Source organism: Notamacropus eugenii, chromosome 1, assembly GCF_028372415.1.
Source record: "Notamacropus eugenii isolate mMacEug1 chromosome 1, mMacEug1.pri_v2, whole genome shotgun sequence".
Classification (NCBI taxonomy): domain Eukaryota; kingdom Metazoa; phylum Chordata; class Mammalia; order Diprotodontia; family Macropodidae; genus Notamacropus; species Notamacropus eugenii.
Window position 1 is genome coordinate 130,657,767 of NC_092872.1, and position 22,118 is coordinate 130,679,884.

The 22,118-nt window shown below is 39.2% G+C and overlaps 1 protein-coding gene across 8 annotated transcripts in view; it reads left to right on the forward strand.

Moving 5' to 3' along the window:
* Nucleotides 1–22,118, forward strand: part of MAP2K5 (mitogen-activated protein kinase kinase 5) — a 291,463-nt gene that overhangs the window by 135,566 nt on the left and 133,779 nt on the right. For all 8 annotated transcript variants that reach the window (XM_072614880.1, XM_072614887.1, XM_072614890.1 and 5 more), the window contains 2 exons: nt 6,715–6,776; nt 13,658–13,706. In XM_072614880.1, coding sequence (XP_072470981.1) covers nt 6,715–6,776; nt 13,658–13,706 — 111 coding nt within the window. The remainder of the gene's footprint in view (nt 1–6,714; nt 6,777–13,657; nt 13,707–22,118) is intronic.

Below are 22,118 nucleotides of genomic sequence, written 5' to 3' on the forward strand. Positions count from 1 at the left end.
GGAGGGAAAAAAACTCTACAAAAATATGTATTCACAGGGAAATAGGGTGTTGTTAAAAGAGCACCAGGCTAAAATTAGAGAAGTCCCTAGTCCACATTCTGGTACTGACTCACTGGACCTTACACAAGTCATTTAACTTCCTTGGGCCTCAGTTTCTTCATCTGAAAAGTGAGAGTTAAACTTTAAGGTTTGTTCCAACTCTAAGTTGGAACTTGGCCAGTACATCTTGTAATTCTAAGAATTCCACCCGGGAATAGAATATTCAGCTGCATCTGAAAGGGAGGAGAAAGAATGAGAGTGAAGGAAATCAGAAGCCTTGAAATAGTTCCAGGGTGAACCAACACTTCTAGTTCAAACTATCATTCGTTGAGATTTTCTCTTCATGTTATTTGAAATCTGTAGGACTTTTGTGATTCGTGTCCATTCTCCTTTTTCTACAGGGTAGACTTAATGTATTCAGTTGAAAGTGTTGGTCCTTATTTCATCCTGTATCCTTGAATAAATATGCCACATCCATTTAAATCATATTATCACTTCTGACCTCCTCTAAAGTCCTCCTCCTCCTCCTCCTCCTCCTCCTCCTCCTCCTCTTCACATGATGATGACCAATTTCTTTAGGACTATGTCAGTAGAGTGTAAGCTTTGGTAGATCCTACAAAGCCACAAATGGATTATGTTTCTGTTGTCCAAAAACCACCCTAAGTTTGAACAGACTTATCATCAGCATGCCCTAGGTAGTTAATTTTTTTATACACTTACTTGTGAATTTGATATACTAAGGTTTGGAAATACTGTGATATCTTGTCAGTGGAAGGAGTACCCACATCAGTAAAAGTGTTGAGGTGTAAACTCTGGGACACCAAAAACTGTTGGAGTTTCATGATATGTTGTGGTGGAACTGTCTCAAAGAACTCAGACTCAGGCCACCTCTGTTCCAAGGAGAGGTATTTGTTGAGATTGACGCTTCTCCAGCAACTTCAGAGAAAACAAGATGGACTTGTATAGGGTAAAGATGCAATTACATAACATAGAATTTTACATAGATTATAGGAATATGATATAATATTAAAAAGGCAGGAGGAGTTTGTTAAGGGATTAGGTAGTAGAGTAGGGGTCCCAACCACGGTGGAACTGTGCATGCAATTACCCACAGTGCATACAGAGAAACCCATTTGGGGGGTATGTATATATGATAATAATATTATAATAATCCTCTCTACATCATAAATTCATTCTAGGTCAGTTCTTTACTATTACTGCATAGATGCCTATGTAGGGAAAGTCCTTTCTATTGTTTTGGGGCCCACGTACTGCTTGGGCATCCTGGTGCTTCTGCATTCTGATTGGCTGAGTATTGTGATCCTTTCTAGGACTAGATGGATATGGCTGTGGTTGAGTACATGAAAACATCTGCTGTTTCCATGGGAAATATGAGGAATGGGTGTGGGGGCAGTGCCTAGGTAGGGGCAGTGCCTGGGAACACATCACATTGGACACGCCTGCTGTTTCTATGAGAACTGTGAATTTCAGGGACATACCTGTTGTTCTAGTGAGCAGTGAGGCACATGTGAAGAAGTTAGGGCATTGGCAGGAGTGGGGGGGGCTAGGTTGGTACAGTGGGCATGTCATGAAGTTAGATTGTTGGGGCTGGGGGCATCTCTGTTGGGACTCCATCCCAATCATATGTCATTGAGGTAAGCATTGCCTCTGACTTTTGCCTGTAATTAGTATATCAAAGATAGGGAAAAATCCCAGTATTGAACACAGCCAGCTGTGTAAAGCAAAATTTTATGTAGATGACGTCTGAAGAGTGGGAAATAACTGAAATTGGAGGAAGATTTCAACCCAGCCATTGGGGATCCTGCGGACGTGCTTCTTGTTTGTACGGTTCTCAGTGTGGTGGTGTAATCACAACAGTGATGCAGTGATGGAGCCACGTGGTATCTGACCAGTCTTACTGGTTTGTTGTAGTTGTTCATCTGTCTGTCTTTTAGCTACTTCCTTCTGAAATACTTGGGTTCATAGCTTCCTTCCTAAGAGTTTCCAGAGTGATGACATAAGAAGGAATCTGACATTATGGGTTCTCCCTGGTATAGCTGGCTGGATCCTCTCTTCTCATGAAGACTGTGATGTGTTGGCAAACAGAAGTCACTTCAGTTAGCAAGGGACTGGCCACTCCATCTGTAATTTGTTAGCATCTTTGGAAGGTACAATAGTGATACAAAAGCTTTTCACTTTTTTATACCTGCAATACAAATAATATTTTGGTAAATAAAGATGGTTCGAATTATCACAGAGTTGTCTTTTTCCTCTTACTGTCTTCCTTTAGCATTTATGACCAGTGTACATTTTTAACCACAGTGTGATTTTCTGGCTCTTTGTCAAAATTTACCACAAACAAACGTGACCAAGATATTGACAATGATATATTTGCCACCATCTGCTTTACACAGGAATAATTGCTATCCAAGATTTTGATGTTTAAAGATCAATTTGGGGGAGGGAAGCCTAGAAAAACTATTTTTGTTCTCACTTTTACCACTATTTTTGAATTAATTGAAATTATTTCTGATGGATGAACCAAGTAAATTAGGTACCTGGCTTTGAGAAAACTTAACATATGAAAATTCATACATAAAAAGTAATTACCATTGTATTTAAGTAGTAATCTTAAGAAGTAAATTTAAGAAGTAAATTCAACTTAGGTTTTCTTTCAGTTTCTAAATGAGGAGCCTCTGAAGGTTCTTGAGGAAAGGAGTTACATGACCATGATCATGTGTTATGAAGATTACCCAGGCAGGAATGTGACAGATTAATTGTTCTCACCTTCACAAAGCCTTCAAAACCTCCCACTTTATCCATCCAGCCTCACTAACTACATTCTGTTTCTCTCTTCCCTTTTGTGTCTCAAGGGACCTTGAGAAGGTCCTTGCAGTCATTCTCTCCACTTCTCCCCTCACTCTCTTCTAAATCCTTGGTTGTTTGGCTTCCCTCCTTATCACTCAACTGAAACTTCTCTCTCTAAAATTACCAGTGATATTTTAGTTGGTCAAATTCAGTGACCCTTTTTTATTCCTCATTCCTTTTGACCTCTCTACAGTCTTTGACACTATCGATCAACCTCTCCTCTTGGATACTCTTATCTTTATGTGTTTTTGTGATTTCAGTCTCTCCTGGTTCTTTTTCTGCCTATCAGACTGTTCCTTCTCAGTCTTTGTTGGATCTGCATCCAGGTCACACCTGCTAACCATGGGTGATCCTCAAAACTCTGTTCTGGATCCTTTTCTCTTCTCCCTCTATATCATTTGCTAATTTCCTCCCTTCCCATGGATTCAGTTATTATTTCCTATACAGATGATTCTCACATCCATTTATTCAGCCCTAACCTCTCCTGGCTTCCAGGCCCACATCTCCAACTGCCTGTTGGACATCATGAATTGACTGTCCCACAGACAACTTAAACTCAACCCATCCAAAATTCAACTCATTATTCTCTCCCTGACCCGTACCCCAACACTCACTTTCCTAACCTTCCTATTTTTGTTAGGGCACAACATCTCATTCACTCATCCCACATATCTAATTTGTTACCAGGTCTGCCTTTGTAGTATCTCTTGTATATGTCCCTGTCTTTCCTAGGACACTGCCATAAATCTGGTGTAAGTAGGCTCTTGTCACTTCATATTCATATTACAATAGCCTTCTGCTTGATTTCCCTTCTTCTTCTTTCCTCAACCCAACCCATCTTGGCTATCAAATTGGTTTCCCAGAGGCACAAGTCTGACCATGTCACTGCTAATGGCTCCCCATTACCTCCAGAATCAGATATAAAGTCTTCTGTTTGATCCTTCATAACATGCCCCCCTCCTTCCATTCCAGTCTGTTTATACCTTACTCCCCTCTACATACTCTATGATCCATTATCATTGACTTCCTTGCTTTTCCTCACATAAGACAGTCCATCTTCTGACTCATACATTTTCTCTGTCTGTTCCTCATGCCTAAAATTCTGTCCATCCTCTTCTCTGCCACCTGACTTCACTGGCTTCCTTTGGGTCCCAGCTAACATCCCACCTTCTCCAAGAACCTTCCCTGGTCGCCCTGTCCCTGCAGTACACATACCTTGTTTCTGCACAGATCTTTACGTTTTGTCTCCCATTGGACTGTAACCTCCTTAAAGGTAGGGACTCTTTGTTGTTATAGTACAAGAATGCTTAGCACAATGCCTCAAAAATATTAAACACTTAATAATTGCTTGTTGACTTGAATTGAAAGAGTATATATTGGAAAGACTGGTTTCCTAGCCAGAATTAAGTGTTTGTGAATAAGTTAGCCACTTAAAAGCAATTTTTAAGCTTTGTGTTGCACTATGTACTACAGCTGTGATAGATTATAATGTCTTAAATTTCTTTTCTGGGTGCTCTTTTAGGAAGGATTTTGATAGGAATAGGAAGATCCTTTGGTGAAGGGTCTTGAAATCATGCCATGTGAGTGTTGACTGAAGGAATTGGGAAATAGGTTTAGCCTATAGAAGAGAAATCCTGAGAACGTGGGAGAGAACATGAGAGCTGTCTTCATTTATTGGACGGGCTATCATGTAGGAAAGGAACCAGACTTATTTGCTTTGCCCTAAGAGACAGAACTAGGAGCTTCATGTGGAATTGCAAAGAGGTGACTTGTAATGACCAATTTACCAAAAAATTAGATCTGTCTGAAAGTAAAGTAGGCAGCCTACTTGGTAATGGGTCTTCAAACAGGCTGGATGGCTCCTTGTCACATAGATCACAGAGAAGATTCTTGTTCAGATATAGGTTGGACTACTGGTTCTGATATTGCATTCAAATCGAAGGTTCAGTGATTCTTTAAGGTGGTAATCCCAATTTGGAGTTTACTGCAAGTGTCTGGGAGAAAAGAGGAGAGCAGGAGCTCTAGTGGTGGCCATGGGATTAGAGAAGAAGAGCCAGATGTGAAAGAGATTTTAGAGACAGAAATAATAGGATTTGCCAACTCCCCTTTCTCTCATATCATACATCCAAAGATGATTCCAAGGTTGAGAGCCAGATGACTGGCTCTGAACAAGTGGTTAACAGTATGGTCCATCGAAATAAGAGAATTTAGGGGGAGAAGATATGCTTAGGGAGAAAAACAAGTTCACATTCAGGTGTAGAGAGAGCCAGGAAGAAATCAGATATAATCTATCTTGTACATATGCAACGAGCCAGCTCTCTTTTACTGCTGTATTTGACTACTAACAAATGTCCTTGATTATTTATTTTTTTCTATGTTAAAACATACTACATAGATTATTAACAAAGGGGCCCTTGATATTACTCTCCAAATTCTTACATCATAAGTCATTCCTAATAACAATAATAACAAGGTCCTGAGACTGAAAAAACCCTCACAAATATACCAGAATGTCTATCTCCAGATGAGTGTGATCTTCTTCAGTCATCTGAGAAGACTCTGTTTCTTCCAGTGATGTTATCATTACTCCAAACATTTTTAGGCTCTAACTTTGAAATTGTCTTCAGAGATTGTCACATGTTCTTTTTTTTGAAAAGTTTTATTGATGCATTTTGTTTTTATACCATAGTTACTTTGTGATACATCAGCATTTTCAATGACCCTTTATTGGCAAAATCAAAACAAAAAAATAAATGAATGAAATTAATCAGCACAGCATCCTTAACTCACAGTGTATGGAGTGTTCCTCACCCTAAGTCCTCTACCTTTCTACAGACGATGTCAAACGTTTTTTTGACTGTGATCAGTAGTATCAAATCTTTGGCCTTTGAAAAGTAGATTTAATTCTAACCTCATTCATTCAAATGGAGGAGCATCATTTTGGGTCAGATAAATGGAATCTGTACACCAAAATACTATGGAATGATTTGTGTGTCACGGAAGCAAGGTCTCAAGGCAGTCCAAAGTATAGTTGAAAACAGATTTTGAACAGTGGCACCATCTTTGGAATTAGTATAGGGCTTCCTAAAATAATAAAGTCTCTAGGTTTTTGGTTGAGTCATTTGTGGCTTTAAATAAATCGCATTGCCTTATATTCAAATATTGTGATTACTGTTCTTAGAACATTTTCATATTTACGGTGCTCCTGGTAATAAACCTTTTTGTCATTATGGCAGACAGAGCACTTATTCTGAAGTGATAGGATCTGGTTTAGATATAGCCTGTTATACTCCCAGTGTGACCTTAGGCAAGTCACTTAACTTCCTCGACCTCAGTTTTCTCATCTCTGAAATAAGAGTGTTAGACTAAATTACTTTTGTGGACTCTTTCAGATCCTATAGGAACAGAAACTCCTACTGTAGCTTTGCACTTGAGGAAACTGATACACGGTGCTACATAGCCGTGCTACATAGCCCATATTCTGTCATTTTTAAAATTTCCACAGTGGCCATGTTCAGGCTTCTTTCTTCCTGACACAGTCTTGACACCCATATAATCACACTCTTGAGAGTGAGATGAGAGTGACTAATTGTGCTCTCAGGTGGCTAAGTGCACATGTGGGTCATTTAATTGCAGATGTAAAATTTGTGCCCATCACAAAGCAAATAGGGCTAGAAACCACTTTGACCCTGGATATTTATTTAGTGTGTGACATGGCAGCAAGGGGAAAAACCAAAAAACTGTCCCTGTGCAATCTTTGCCAGACTGCTGTTGGTATTAAATAACCACATTTGTTTATCTCTACAGGGGGATCTTTGGATGTGTATAGGAAAATTCCAGAGCACGTCCTGGGAAGAATTGCAGTAGCAGTGAGTATTTGGCTCTCACCTTGTGATGTTTGGGCAATGACCTCTCGATAGTCAGCTTCCTGCCTTCTCTGCCCTCTCGTCCTTAACCTTCTTTCTCTGTAACCCTGGAGAGGAGAGGAGGCCAGTGTACTGCTCTTGTCCTTCCTCCCTTCTATGGCCAGTCTATTACTTACAAATGTCAGAGTCACATAATATCCCTCCAGCCCCTAGATAGCCCTGAGGAACTTGAATTGATGTACATGCTGGGACCTTACTATACCTAGCAAGATCACTTTTTCCTATGTACTAAAATTCATTGAATTTTCCAAATTTGCTAAAAAAGGAAAATGTTTCCTGTTTTTTTTTGTTTGTTTAATTTATTTTAGAGACGGATATTGTTTTTACAACTATACAATTCGTAGCTACCAATTACAAAATGAGCCAGTTTGTGCACAAGCAACTACTTCATTCTGAAGGAATAAGGAAATCCTCATTCAGAAAGAAATAAACCTAGGTTTAGATTTCCACTTTAATGATATTGATGTCGTAGCAGACAAGCTCCTAAACCTTGAGCTTCAGGCAAATCTGTAAGATTATAAATTATAGATGGGGTTTTGTCTCCACTGAGAGCAAGGGAACTCCTGCACTGATGAAATCACATACTCTTGATAAATGTTGGTATATAGATATATTCTTATCATTGTTATGTATTTGCCCTCTCTGAGCCTCAGTTTCCCCAGCAGAGATACTGGGTTTTTTGGCTTTCTTTAACACAGTGCCTGGCACATAATAAATTCTTAGTAAATGTTGTTGACTTAACTTGATTAGATGACCTCTAAAGTTCCTTTCATCTCTAAATCTGTAGTCCTGTGACCTGTATGTGTGTGTGTATGGTTTTAATTTGTTAGTAATTCTTCAAACCATATCTAGAAATTTGGTCTTTGTGTTCATAAACAATTTTCCTGTTCTGTTTTCATTAAGCTGTTTTAATTCCTAGCTATTCACTAATGGAATTTAGATGGATAAACAAACATCGTATGAATTTCAGATTTCAGATTTGAAATAAATTTAGATAAGAGTTTCTTCCATGGGGTAGGGTAATGTTAAACAATTGCTAGAGAGAAGGTGCTCTGATAACTTCAGCAGTTTAAAGCATAACAAAGTGATTATACCATGTACCATTTAATTAAATGGCTGATTTTCACATTCATTATACATCAAACTGACAGCTTAAATCCTTTAATCCAACGTGGACAGTTATTTCCTCTTAGTTCATTGTAATTCACAGCTTTACTTTTTTCTCTCTAATTATTGGTGTGAACTGCCCAGGGTGAAGGGAACTTTCTTGCCTTAACAGCTAACGCTGTTAAGGAACTCATAATCAACCTATTTTGGTGGAGTGTTTTTGCCATGAATTTGGAGTTCTTTAAATCAAGATTTTAGGTGAAAATAAAAATGATTCCTTTCCTCTTCTAAGTGTGAGTGACATGATGTTGCTTTTAGCAGTCTCAAATTTAATAGATCATTTAATAAAAGACAGAAAAGGGGGAGCAAGGATCCACATTAAAAAAAAGAGGTGCACATTTTCCTCTTGAAATTCTCACCGATAGGAATCTCACTTTCACCATTCTCCTCCTACTTCGTAAGTCTCATTTTGTGTAGTGGGGCCACACAAGGCCTTTCCCATATTTACTTTGCTGTCCAGAGGAGGGTTGGAGGCAGCAGAAAAAATGGGCAACACCCTGCAGCATACACTGACTAATTAAAAGCTTGTCAAGTTTTTAAAAAATCACACCACTCCACTTTTGCCCTGATCTTTTTATAGCTTTACTTTCTTTTAATATGTGTGCTTTTCCCCTTTCCTTTGTAACTAACCTAGTTATAGAGAATAATTATAATAGCTCACACTTTATATAGTACCTTTCAGATTTGCAAATTATCTCATTTGATCCTCACACCAGCACTGTGAGATAAGTTCTATTATTTTCTCCAGTTTGTGAATAAGGAAACTGAGGGATAGAGAGGTTATGTGACTTGATTAAGGTCACCAAGTTGGTGAAGTCCAAAGTGGAATTTGAGCCCAAATCTTTCTTACTTCTCATCCAGCACTCTGCATTTAGAATCAAAAAATCTGAGTTCAGTTCCCATTTATTTTTATGTAACTTTTGGCAAGTCTTTGTATTTGGTGGGGGAAAGTGAGAATCTCAGTTTCCTCATCTGTAAAATGAGAATATTGTAGTTTAATACCCCAGGTCCCTTGCAGCTCTCTACTCTTATGTTGTGATTCTTAATTTACCACTTCTTCTAATGCCTTCTGGATCCTAATCTTATAGAATGATCCTTCCCTCTCTCCTATTCCCCATCTCAAAGATCTTTCTTTTTAGGAAGCACAGGTGGGTTAGCAAAGCCTTGACTGTCTCCCCAAGTCACAGCTAATGAATACCAAGCTGACAAAAAGTTGTGGTCAGCAAAAGGGGAGAAGAAAGAGGAAAGGACTTGTAAAACACAGGCACAGGGTGATAACATTCAAAATGAAAACAGCAAAAAAAAAAATATTGCATTTGTTAAGCACTTGCTTTTGTAAGCAGATAACTAGGCCCTGAGATAGAAAAACAAAAGTGAAAATCCCTTTCCTCAAGAATTCTTCTGCTTATGTATCACTTTCAGTCTAATTCTAATTTGTAGCCTATAGTTGTATAGTATCTCACTACTTCAAAAAATCTCTAATGACATTGGTCTGCACACTCCCTCCAGTAATACAACTCACAGCTCCTCTAGAGACTGGCTTAAGGAATTACTATGGCCAAATAGGTAGATAGACAGACAGGCAGGCAGACAGGCAGGCAGGCAGATAGACAGACAGGCAGGCAGGCAGACAGATAGACAGACAGGCAGGCAGATAGACAGACAGGCAGGCAGACAGGCAGGCAGGCAGGCAGACAGGCAGGCAGGCAGATAGACAGACAGGCAGGCAGACAGGCAGGCAGGCAGGCAGGCAGGCAGATAGACAGACAGGCAGGCAGACAGACAGGCAGGCAGATAGATAGACAGGCAGGCAGGCAGGCAGACAGGCAGGCAGGCAGATAGACAGACAGGCAGGCAGGCAGACAGATAGACAGACAGGCAGGCAGATAGACAGACAGGCAGGCAGACAGGCAGGCAGGCAGGCAGATAGACAGGCAGGCAGGCAGACAGGCAGGCAGACAGGCAGGCAGGCAGATAGACAGACAGGCAGGCAGACAGACAGGCAGGCAGATAGATAGACAGGCAGGCAGGCAGGCAGATAGACAGGCAGGCAGGCAGACAGGCAGGCAGACAGGCAGGCAGGCAGATAGACAGACAGGCAGGCAGACAGACAGGCAGGCAGATAGATAGACAGGCAGGCAGGCAGGCAGATAGACAGGCAGGCAGATAGACAGGCAGGCAGACAGGCAGGCAAGCAGATAGACAGACAGGCAGGCAGGCAGACAGGCAGGCAGATAGACAGGCAGGCAGGCAGACAGATAGACAGACAGGCAGGCAGATAGACAGACAGGCAGGCAGGCAGACAGATAGACAGACAGGCAGGCAGACAGATAGACAGATAGATAGACAGGCAGGCAGACAGACAGGCAGGCAGGCAGGCAGACAGATAGACAGACAGGCAGGCAGATAGACAGACAGGCAGGCAGACAGATAGACAGGCAGGCAGACAGATAGACAGACAGACAGGCAGGCAGGTAGATAGACAGACAGGCAGGCAGATAGACAGACAGGCAGGCAGATAGACAGGCAGGCAGACAGGCAGGCAGGCAGAGTAGTTTGACTTTTAGGTAATGAACATAAAGAAATCATTGGTCAGAACCAACCCGAACTTCCGTTGCTCTAACGTAGCCTTCAAGAGCCCAGAGCCATCCCCAGGCCACAATGGGACATTAGAGCAGGACTTTATTAGAAATAGTTGGATAAAGAGGCAATTCAATAAATGTCCTTCCAGCCTTATACCAGTTTCTGGTTTCCATGATTACCTCCTTAGAGAGGCAGTTGTCAGGACAGCATGAGTATTGTCCTAAAATAGGGGTCAGCAGCTGTTCCGGCCTCAAGGCCAAGCAGTACCCAGGGTGCCATTGCTAGGGATGAGGGCATGGAAAGTAGGAGCAGCATGAGGAGGAAAGGAGGGAGGAAGTAAAAAAAGGGAGAGGAAACTTTTAACCGAAGAGAGAAAAAATAAAGAGATGAAAATGGGTAGTAATAAATCAAGACAAATAATTCTGTCCAACATCTGCCCCTTTTTACATTTAGAACCCTAGTGTAGCCAAAGAATTATTCTTGTTTCCCGGCACCGAAATGAAAGGCAGGGATCCAAAGAGGAGGTGATAATGGCTTCCCTAGTTGTTTCAGCAATATTTTACTCAGACAGATCTTTGAGATATGAGATGAATGATGGGAAGAAATTGTGTAATTGAAAAAAGAAATCCCTAAGCTGATACATAATCTGGTTAGCTTTAGTCGTCCCTCTGGTACAGCGTTGACTTTTCCTCCTCTCTTCTGGAGCCTCCAAGAAATGATGCTGATTCTGCTTTGCCTGAACACTGTTTTTTCTCTTCTTTTCTGAAGTGGTGACCTTGTGCTCTGTATTTTGAGTGCTAATGTTGATTGAAGCTGTCGCTGAAAAGATGTGCACTTGAACTGTCAGAGAGGGAGTGATTGACAATAGGCGCGAGCACTTTGAGTGTCAAGGCTTTGTCAAGGCATTGTTGTAAAACTTAGTCTGCTGAATACCAGTAATGCCCCCTAGGTTTTCTGTAAGCAGATTTCTGCTTTCTTTGTAGAATGGTACTTCTCCTGTGCTCTTAGGAGGAAAATTTAGTATATTTTAATAAAACTTAAAAATAACATGGGCATAGTTTAAAATTTTAGGATACACTTGCTAAAACTTTTCCTTTCCTTTGTCTTTTTTCCCTTCTCACAATTTGTGATAAATTGTATTTCCCACAAGGAGTTTTCTGCCTATTCACTGGCTCTCAAATATTTTTACTAGTGTATTGCCTTTAATGAACAACTTTTGTATAATTATACAAATATTCAAGCCTAAAAATTAAACCTAATATCATTACCCGTGCCCACCGGACACTGACTTTTTATTCCGAAAAGATGGCCCTTTCTATGACTTAGAGAGAAAATTGTTAGTTATTAGCTAGCATCATCCTTATGGACTTTAAAAAAAAAAATGTTGTTTTTGACCTTCTGAACAGCAGAGTGGTATGGTAGATAAGAGTGCTGGGCCAGGAATCAGGAATACCTGAGTTAAAATTTGACCTCAGATATTAATTAACTGCGTGACCCTGGCCAAGTCACTCTAACCTCTCTTTGTCTCAGTTTCATCAGCTGTAAAATGGGAATAATAAGAATACCTGCCTTCCTGGGTTGTTGTGAGGATCAAAGGCATTATTTGTAAAGTGCCTACCTAGCACATTGCCTGGCACGCAATAGGAGCTTAATAAATGCCTGTTCCATTCTCTCTTTACCTTCCCTTCTGTGACTAATCAATGCATTCTTTATGTAATGTGACTTCTTATTTCACTTCCTGGGAAGTAGGTTCCACACCACAGAAATATTTCCCTTCCTAAAGCAGGATTTCATTTTATGTGAAATTTTCACTGGTAGATTCTTTTTCAAAGCAATTATCTCTTCTTAGACCACTATACAAACAGAATGAAACTGATTGCACCATGTTAGCAAACCTTTCAGGAATGCAGAACTGTATGTGCACAATTAAAATATGTTAACCTCTGTCCCGCGTTAATTGATATAGATTTTTGTCTTGGCCCAGATTTTTACTGACATCTTTTGAAATTGGTTTTACTGACTTTACCTTCCATGTTTTCTTTTTCTTCTCTTCTTCTTAGGATTTCTGTGGAGATATTTGCCGAATGAGTTCCCAAATCTAATTTCATTGCTTTCAAAATAAGTCAGTTCCATGCCTACCTCTCATTTTGGAGGATTACTTTTTGTATATCTTACTATATGTGACTTGAAGTTCTTATTTTTATATGTATATTTTTTTCTTACAAAATTTATATGCTATGTTTTAAGCCAGTTTTGATAATCAGGGTAATTAACTTGTGAATAAAGAACCTTGAAATTTGTAAGTCCTGCTCTTGAGAAACTCTTTGAAATCCTGGGATAATTACCAAAGTGTGCCCTTGTGTACACATGCTGATGGTTTGTGAAAAAAGTAGTCGCTTGCACTTTGATAACTTATTAATAAAGATTCCAAAGACTGGCTATAATACCAACTCTTGATTGTCTCATTAGAAGGCATTATGCATTGGCACAGGAGTATATAGGTGGACAGTTAGACTTTTTGATCTTAGTTGACTCATACTTGTTGACATAAATTGCTGAAAGTGGACAATCAGTGATTTCCAGTGTTTATGTTGCCTTATTCCAGAGCCTCAGCCTTCTTTTGTTTTCCCTGACCCACTGTGGGAGCTCTGCCAGCCAGGATGCAGCGCTCCTTCAGAAGCAGCTTTGCTCTCTTCTTATCTGCTTCTCAACTACTTGTTGCTCTCCTTTCTCTCTGTTGAAAACCTACCTGTCCTTCAACACTTGGATAATCTCAGCTCAGTTTTGATTCTCTGAACTTTTATAGACTTATTGTTTGGACTACATATTTTGCATTTACATTTGCTAACCACTTTATATTATTAAAGTCTTATATGCACGTATCTTATCTCCAGTTAGATGGCAGGGAATCAGACCATGTCGTATATTTCTTTGTGTCTTACATGTATCTAGTAGATGTTAAATAAATATTGTATTGATCGCTTTGAAATCTGATTTAATTATAGGTTTTTTTCATTTTAAAATTTATAGTTTAAAACATTTTTACCTCCTGTCTTTTTTTTTTTTTAATTTAGGTTGTTAAAGGCCTGACCTACCTGTGGAGTTTAAAGATATTACATAGAGGTATGTGTTGGACTTAAGTTTTCCCTTATTTGTAAAAGTAACATTGGGCCTGGTATTTAAGAGATAGTGACACATCTTTATGGTTTTGAAAATTGGATTTTTGGAAGGCTTGGGACATAAAAAGTTGCCATGGCCCATGGTGTTTTGAAAAATTTTTAATGCCTCCATTCTGTTATTGTTGTACCATATTTGGTATTTGTGGGTGTATGCACATACATATATGCACACATACACACACATACACATGTATACATGTATATACTTAAGTAAAGCTACATAAAGACTTTCTTGGAGTTTATATATGGCCTTGCCCCATTCTGTTACTCAACTCTAATTGGTTAGAAATTTTCAGTTTCAACAAATTTGCCCTTCTTTTATTCACTTAGTGGTTTCAGAAGTTGTAATAGTATGCCTTAAGAATACAGCTATCCCTTCCACATTGCAACTTTCCCCATTGTGGTTTTAATATAATACAGGTCAGCATAATTAATTAAATAAGAATTTGGGGGGAGTTTTGCTGAAGCTGCAGATGACATATGAGGCCAGAAGATGACACAGAAAAAGTTTAAAAACTCAGAAATGTGTAAAATACATGTATGGTACTGCATAATAACATATTTTATCTTTTAATACCTTAATAATTCAGACTTCTTCTCTGGTATGAAGGGTGGGCCAAAAAATGTTATGTGGATTTTCTAGATTACAGGGGGCACCATGCCTCTACTCTCCACGATGTGGAAGGGATAACTGCAGTTTCTTACACTTTTAACTTAAAACTTTAAATAAGGAATCAGTGAAATAGTCAAAAGTCTGCTTGGTCTATTTACAAAACAGATGAGAAAATAATCTGATAACTGTTGAATGTTACATAAGGAACCTCCCCTTGCTTGTTTTAAAGTTCCCAAAATGTCCGGATTCATTTGGAGCAAATTATTAAATAAGAAATAGACTATTACAAAGCAACTTCGGAGCCTAGTGTTAGTAACAGTACTGTTTAATTTTACACATCTGCTCACTCTAGACTTATGCACAGTTGGGAAATGCAGTAGCACACACATTAGATGTGATTAAAGGAAACATTTTTTAAAAAAAGGTATAAACTGTGAGAGAAAAAAACAACTCGTTTTCAATTGTTGTATCACATCTGTTACTAAGGCTTTTATTTGTTTTTTTTTTTCTTTTTTAATCCTAGTCATTCCAGATTTCTTCCTAAACCTATGGTTTGCAGAGTGAAATGTCCACTTGTTCTTTGTTCTGTAAGAATTGTACTGGTTAGATGAAATTTTAAACTAAATTTCTCCTTAAAACAATTACTGCCATCATGGCAGTAGCTAAATGAATGGTGTGATAGATAGAGCACTGGCTGGGTCTGGAGCAGGAAGACCTAAGTTCAAATCCAGTCTCAAGTATTTACTAACTGTGACCCTGGACAAGTTAGTTAACCTCTCTCTGTCTCAGCTTCCTCATCTATAAACTGGGAATACTGATAGCATCTTATTCCAAGAACTGTTGTGAGAATCTAATGAATAAGTAACTGTAAAACACTTTACACAGGGCCTGGCACATGAGAAGTGCTGTATAAGTGTGAGCTATTATTATTATAATTAGCTGTCATTATTGTCATTTTAGTGTGCAGCGGATATAAAAATAAACAATAGTTAGGTATTTCCTAAGCCTCCTTTCCCAGCCTTAGATGTGCTTCTGCTGAGGAAAGTCTTGGCTGATTCACAGTCAGTGAAAGGGAGTGTCTGAGTGGTTTCAATATGGACCCTTTTTTCTTCTCATTTCAGCCTTCTCCCCTTCGCCACTCCCGCACTTAGATCAATTTCCTAGTTTATACAAATTGAAAACTAGGCTATAAAGAATCATGTGAGGGGGGAATAATTAATATCTCATGGTCCAGCAATATTCCCTCAAGGGATTTCAATTTTAAATAATTACCAGTGTATGTATACATATCTGTATGTATCTAGATAGATAGAATAATGAATTAGAATGCACTTACATAATTATTTCCCAGTGTTAAAGAGTGATCAAGTATAGAAATAAATACACTATGGTAATACAACCTATCAAATATGTTTATGTGTTTAGCTTTCAGTTTCTTGGCCTTTGCATTTAAACTTCACCTTCTAGATTTAAAAGCATATGTTTTTATTAAGAAGTAGAAGCTCCCAGACATCCCAGAAGATTTTGCTAAAGAATTTTAGTCAGAAATTTACTCTATATTGAGAAGTTTACTACCATGCCATTAATATTTGTAGTTTCTATTGTTCATATTTAATAACTTGGAATCTACAAAAAAAAAAGATTAAAGATACCATTTTATATACCAAAAAGCCCCTATTTAATTTTCTCCTTGATTTAAAAAGAAAAAAAAAAGATGTAGCTTTTAAGATCAGTTCAATCAGGCAATTAAAGATCAGAGCTTTTAAGATCAGCTCAGGCAATTAAATAGGTAATGTGGTTGTTATATACACTTTTACTGGGCAAGCTCATTGCTGTACTTTCTTAAAAATGCAGCAACCCATTTTTACTTTCTTCTAATGAATCATGATCAGCATTCCTTCAATACATCTGCCAAATACCAAATTACAAAGGATTCTTCAAGGCCAGGGCTTGTGCTTGAAATGGGAAATGCCATGGGGGGATACTGTAAGAAGGCAATGGAACAGACACCTGTGCAGAAAATACAACCAACAAGCATCTCTGTCAGCTTTTCTCAAACTGACTTGGCTGTAGAACCCTTTGGTGTTCTATGAAAGCATTTTTTTGCTAGGAAAATGAAAAAAAGAAGTATTTTGAGACTAACTAGGGGAAATTAAGACTATATTCATACCTGCCAGTTATCATATTGATGGTCTATAGAATTTTATATTTTAGAGGTAAAAATATAGTAGCATCATTTTAAAAAAATTTTAACAGTACTCCTAATTATTCATACCATAGTTTCATGGGACATAGGTTGGGAAATGTTCTCATTTTCACCTAAAGTCTTGATTAAGTCTCCTTTAGTGTGAATTTTGCTTTTCTGTCAGATGCTTCCCCTGTAATCCAAGCAGAAAAGAGGAATTTATTGTGTGTTATTTGGAACATAGGAAGCAAAGATTACGAAATATGGGTGTTTTTGGTTACAGAATGAACAAAACTATTTTCCATGATTAAATGGCTCCCTTTTCCACAAAAAGGCCCAATATGATGCATCCCTGTGACATAGTGGTGACTCTGGGTTCTCAAAGGCTATATATAGCAGACTCTGCTAGGTCCTACCAAACTGGAAGGGCTTGGACTACAAGCCTGGGAACAGTCTACATGGGTCATCCAAGGACCAGGCCAGCTCATTGAAGGGTAAATAGGTGAACAGTTATTTGACCCTCCTGACCCATCAAAGGAAAATACACAGTGACCCTTTATCCACTTCTGCAGTGACATGACAGAGGGCATGTTCTCCAACCCCACATACAGCAATGTAACTGTTGAGATGCTTGATATGCAGTCTACTATGGCGAACCTGAGCCATATCTTTATTGCTACTCTTGATATAAATCAAAATCCAGTACATGGTAAGAGTGCTGGCTCTGGAATCAAAATCCTACCTCTAATATTGGTTTGTGACCTTGGGCAAATCACTTAGGCTTCATAGGACTCAGATTCCTCATTTGAAAAATGAAAGGATTGACTAGATGGCTCCTGAGGCTGCTTCCAGCTGTAGATCTACACACCAGTATTAAAAAGCAACAGTTAAATGAAAGGACATCTTGTAGGTTCATGTATCATTCCTTTAACCAAGCACATATATCATTCACCTAGTTCAGGGGAGTCAGCACCCTGAATTTCAAAGAAAATATAGAGAAATCAAAAAGTCAACAGACATGGCTTCCTCTGCCTGACCATAATTTAACAGACAGGTACAACTGTCTGTTAATAGTTATCGTAGTTACCAGAGAGGGAAGCACTGACATCTGGATTCTCTTTTTTTTCCTTTAATTTTGTTTATTTATTTTTAGTTTTCAACATTCATTTCCACAAAATTTTGAGTTCCAAATTTTCTCCCCATCTCTCCGCTCCCCCCACCCCATAACACCATGCATTCTGATTACCTCTTCCCTCAATCTGCCCTCCCTTCTGTCACACCCCTTCTTTCCCTTATCCCCATCTTCTCTCTTGTCTTGTAGGGCAAGATAGATTTCTGTACCCCATTATCTGTATTTCTTATTTCCTAGTTGTATGCAAAAACAGTTCTCAACATTCGTTCCTAAAACTTTGAGTTCCAACTTCTCTCCCTTCCTCCCTCCCCACCCATCCCCACTGAGAAGGCAAGCAATTCAGTACAGGCTCTATATATGTCATTTTGCTAAAGACTTTCATAATAGTCATGTTGTGTAAGACTAACTATGTTTCCCTCCATCTTATCCTGCCACCCATTTATTCTGTTCCCTCATTTGACCTTGTCCCTTCCCCAAAGTGTTTCCTTCTAGTTAGTCCCTCCTCCTATTTGTCCTCCCTTCTATCATCCCCCTCACCCCACTTGCCACCTTCTCCTCTACTTTCCTGTAGTGTAAGATAGATTTTCATACCAAATTGAGTGAGCATGTTATTCCCTCTTTAAGCCAAATATGATAAGAATAAGCTTCACTTTTCCCTCTCACCTCCTCCTTTTTCTCCTCCATTGAAAAAGATTTTTCTTATCTCTTTTATGAGTGATAGTCTACCCCATTCCATTTCTCCCTTTCTCCTCCCAATATATTCCTCTCTCACCCCTTAGTTTTATTTTTTTACATATCATCCCTTCTTATTCAACTCACCCTGTGCTCTGTGTGTGTGTGTGTATAATCCTTCCAGCTACACAAATACTGAGAAAAGTCTCAAGAGTTATAAATATTATCTTTCCATGGAGGAATGTAAACAGTTCAGCTTTAGAAAGTCCCTTATGATTTCTCTTTCCTGTTTACCTTTTCATGCTTCTCTTGATTCTTGTGTTTGAGAGTCAGATTTTCTATTCAGCTCTGGTCTTTTCATCAAGAATTCTTGGAAGTCCTCTATTTCACTGAATGACCATTTTTCCCCCTGAAGTATTATACTCAGTTTTGCCAGGTAGGAGATCCTTGGTTTTAATCCCGGTTCCTTTGACTTCTGGAGTGTCCTGTTCCAAGCCCTTTGATCCCTTAATGTAGAAGTTGCCAGATCCTGTGTTTTCCTGATTGTATTTCCACAATACTTGAATTGTTTCTTTCTAGCTGCTTACAATATTTCCTCCTTGACCTGGAAACTCTAGAATTTGGCTGCAAGGTGATCAGTGAATTCTTTCAATATTTATTTTGCCCTCTGGTTCTAGAATATCAGGGCAGTTTTCCTTGATAATTTCATGAAAGATGATGTCTAGGCTCTCTTTTTGATGATGGCTTTCAGGTAGTCCCATAATTTTTAAATTGTCTCTCCTGGATCTATTTTCCAGGTCAGTTGTTTTTCCAATGAGATATTTCACACTATCTTGTATTTTTTCATTCTTTTGGTTTTGTCTTGATTTCTCATAAAGTCATTAGCTTTCATCTGCTCCATTCTAATTTTTAAAGAACTATTTTCTTCAGTGAGCTTTTGAACCAAGTCTGGTGCGATAGACCTTTCCTGTCAGCCCTCCAGGCTACCTTGGGCTGGAAATCTCCTTCACTGTGTCATTTTGTGGCTTCTGCTGCTCTAGAATTTGTTTAGAGTCATTTTTTCCAGGTATTTTATGGGCTGTGTGGGGGAACTTTTGCAGGTCCTTCTTTCTTCTCCACTGTCTTGTCTCCGCCTCACCTCGACATCTGGATTCTCAAAGCTGGGGTTGAGAGGGGGTCCTCCTTTAGCAGCTTCTCAGAGTCCTCACCTGGCAATAAAACCTTGTTACAAAAACTAAGTCCCCTCATGGGTTCTTTTTGAAGAAGTAAGTGATTAGAGTAATACAGTAATCGCACATATAAAGTCAACTGGACTCTAGGTTCTCTTACTTTACCATGCTTAGGATGAGTGTAAACAGACTACACTAAAAGTAATTGTGGATTTGTATCAACATCTGTCTCAGGAGATAAGGAAATGAGGAAATTCTGTACACTATTTAGTAAGATACTCAAAACTAAGTCAGTATAGGTACCTTAATACTTAGTAACTTCAGTATAAAGGTGGGCATGGGGAAGAATAGTGAAAGTTTGCTGAAAAATATGATACAATGTTAAGAAATGCAAGAAAAACCTCTGTCTCTTTCATTAAGAAGAGAGTTGAGCACTAAATAGCCTCATTAAGAAAATGAAATTTACTCTGTCTTAGCAGGAAAAGAAATGAATGATTACCACATGAGAGCTATTTCCCAGTCAGCCACGTGCTCATATTAGTGATAGGTCAAAGGTGACACCAAGTAAGAAAGGAGGATAAAAATGTCAAGAAGACACTGCCACTTCACTAGCTTTCAACTAGCTTATTTAAGTGAATACAAAGCATCATTTTATCAGCATGACTAGAAAAACCAAGAAATTACTTTAGCCATGGAAAGACGTGGCAACCAAGGACAGTATGGTGCTAGAGTACAAGTTCATTTGCATAATATTACAGAGGAGAATGACATTACAAGCACTATCTCTTCACAAAATAGTAATAAGCATTTCAGGCAAAAATTAGTCTACAAGTTGGTATGAGACCCAGCTAAGCTAGATTGTGTTAAGCACATTTGTCGATAAAACTGGGAGAATAGTAGAGAAATGTGAAGTAGCACAAATGTGCTAACATTTCACTGGTGACCTGTTTTCACTGGCAAAAACATTGGAACTACCATATTTGAATTCTTGTAACCTTGGCATGTGATAAACTGTGAGAAGATGGCAGTGCTACATAAGAAGTTAGGAAGAAATGGGTGTCCAGGCAATTTTAAAGTCTCAGGGATCAGTTGTCAAGTTCTGTGAGAGCAGTGAAGATGCCACTTCCTCCCTGGCCATCAGCGGCTACTGACCCATGTTCTGACTTCCTCATGTCTAGATCATCTTTCTGAGAACAGTCTCTGCGTGCATCAGGGGAATCTTTTACCAAAACATGGAAAAGGGAGCAAACAGGCTTTCACAGTGTGCTTTTTGTAGCAGACCACGATTTACATCATGTGACTTACTGGCAAGAATAGAGGCTTTTTGATAAGATTCCACTACCTAGTGTCTGTTCATTTCTTAAAATGTACGTTTGACTTAGTTAAACAAAATAGAGCTTTAAAGATTCTTTACAAATAAACTGAAGTTGGAATACTGGTACTGGTGGACCCAGTTTGTGGCTCAGTCATGTCTGACTCTTCATGACCCCATGGACCACAGCATATGAGGTCCTTCTGTTCATTGTCTCTCAGAGTCTGTCCAGATTCATGTCCTTTGTCTCCTGAAACAGAAACTAGGCTGAGGTCAGCAGCTCATAATTTAGATATGCCATATTAGACAGGATCTGATTTTCGGGGCTTTCATCATAACCTCACACCATATCCACTGCATTGGTGAGGGTACTGGAAGCCAGGTCACCTCTCCTCCCTTGTATACTTTCTGTACTTAGGCTCATTTTCAGGCTAGTACCTCTGTTCTCGTGCCAGCGTCCAAACTCCATGCCAATTCCTTTAATGTCATTTCATCTGTAGAACTGTTGGACTCTCTAATTGTAAATGTCCACACCGAGAACACACATGCATTACATAGCTCCTTACATGCTACTGGACTCACAATTCAAACCAGTCTCCCAGACTATCAACATATACTATACTATCCCTGAGACTTCTTTCTAATGTTCCTAAACACCCCTATGAAGAACTGTAAACACTCGCCTGCCCCTTGCAGACATCCTCTCATGATAGGATACAAAGAAGGAATCTTCTACAACAGGGGCACCCACCTCTTCTTCCTCCTCTCAGCCTGACAGCATCCCAAATATCCTGACAGTCACTTCCCTCCAAGGCCTGTTTGTCCCTTCTCTCCTGAGGATGAGAGTTACCCTTCCTTATATGCACCAGGGAGACAACTGCCCAACTCCTGCTGGGCTGGTGAGTCTGTGCTGCAAAGAAGCACCGCTGCCTTGTCTTCCTAGAGCTTTCTTGTCCAGAATGTTTGCAACTTTCTTTCTCTTCGTAGTTCTTCTGCCTGTCTTTCAAAGAACTGAGAGGTGCTAAGGGCCACCGTGTTCTTTCAGCCCTTTTTTTTAATATCTGACTACCCAAAGGAAAGGTCTGAACTTAAAGGTCTAGTCTACCACACTTCTTACTCTCATATGTAAGGACCCTCCTCAGGACTGTGTTTCTGTATCATGGGAATCTGAATCGTGGGAAACATGTTGGCTGCCCTCTGAGCACTTTCTTTCATGGTAAGGATAGTACCACCTGGGCAAAACAAAACAAAACCTAGACCAAAAGAGTCAGCG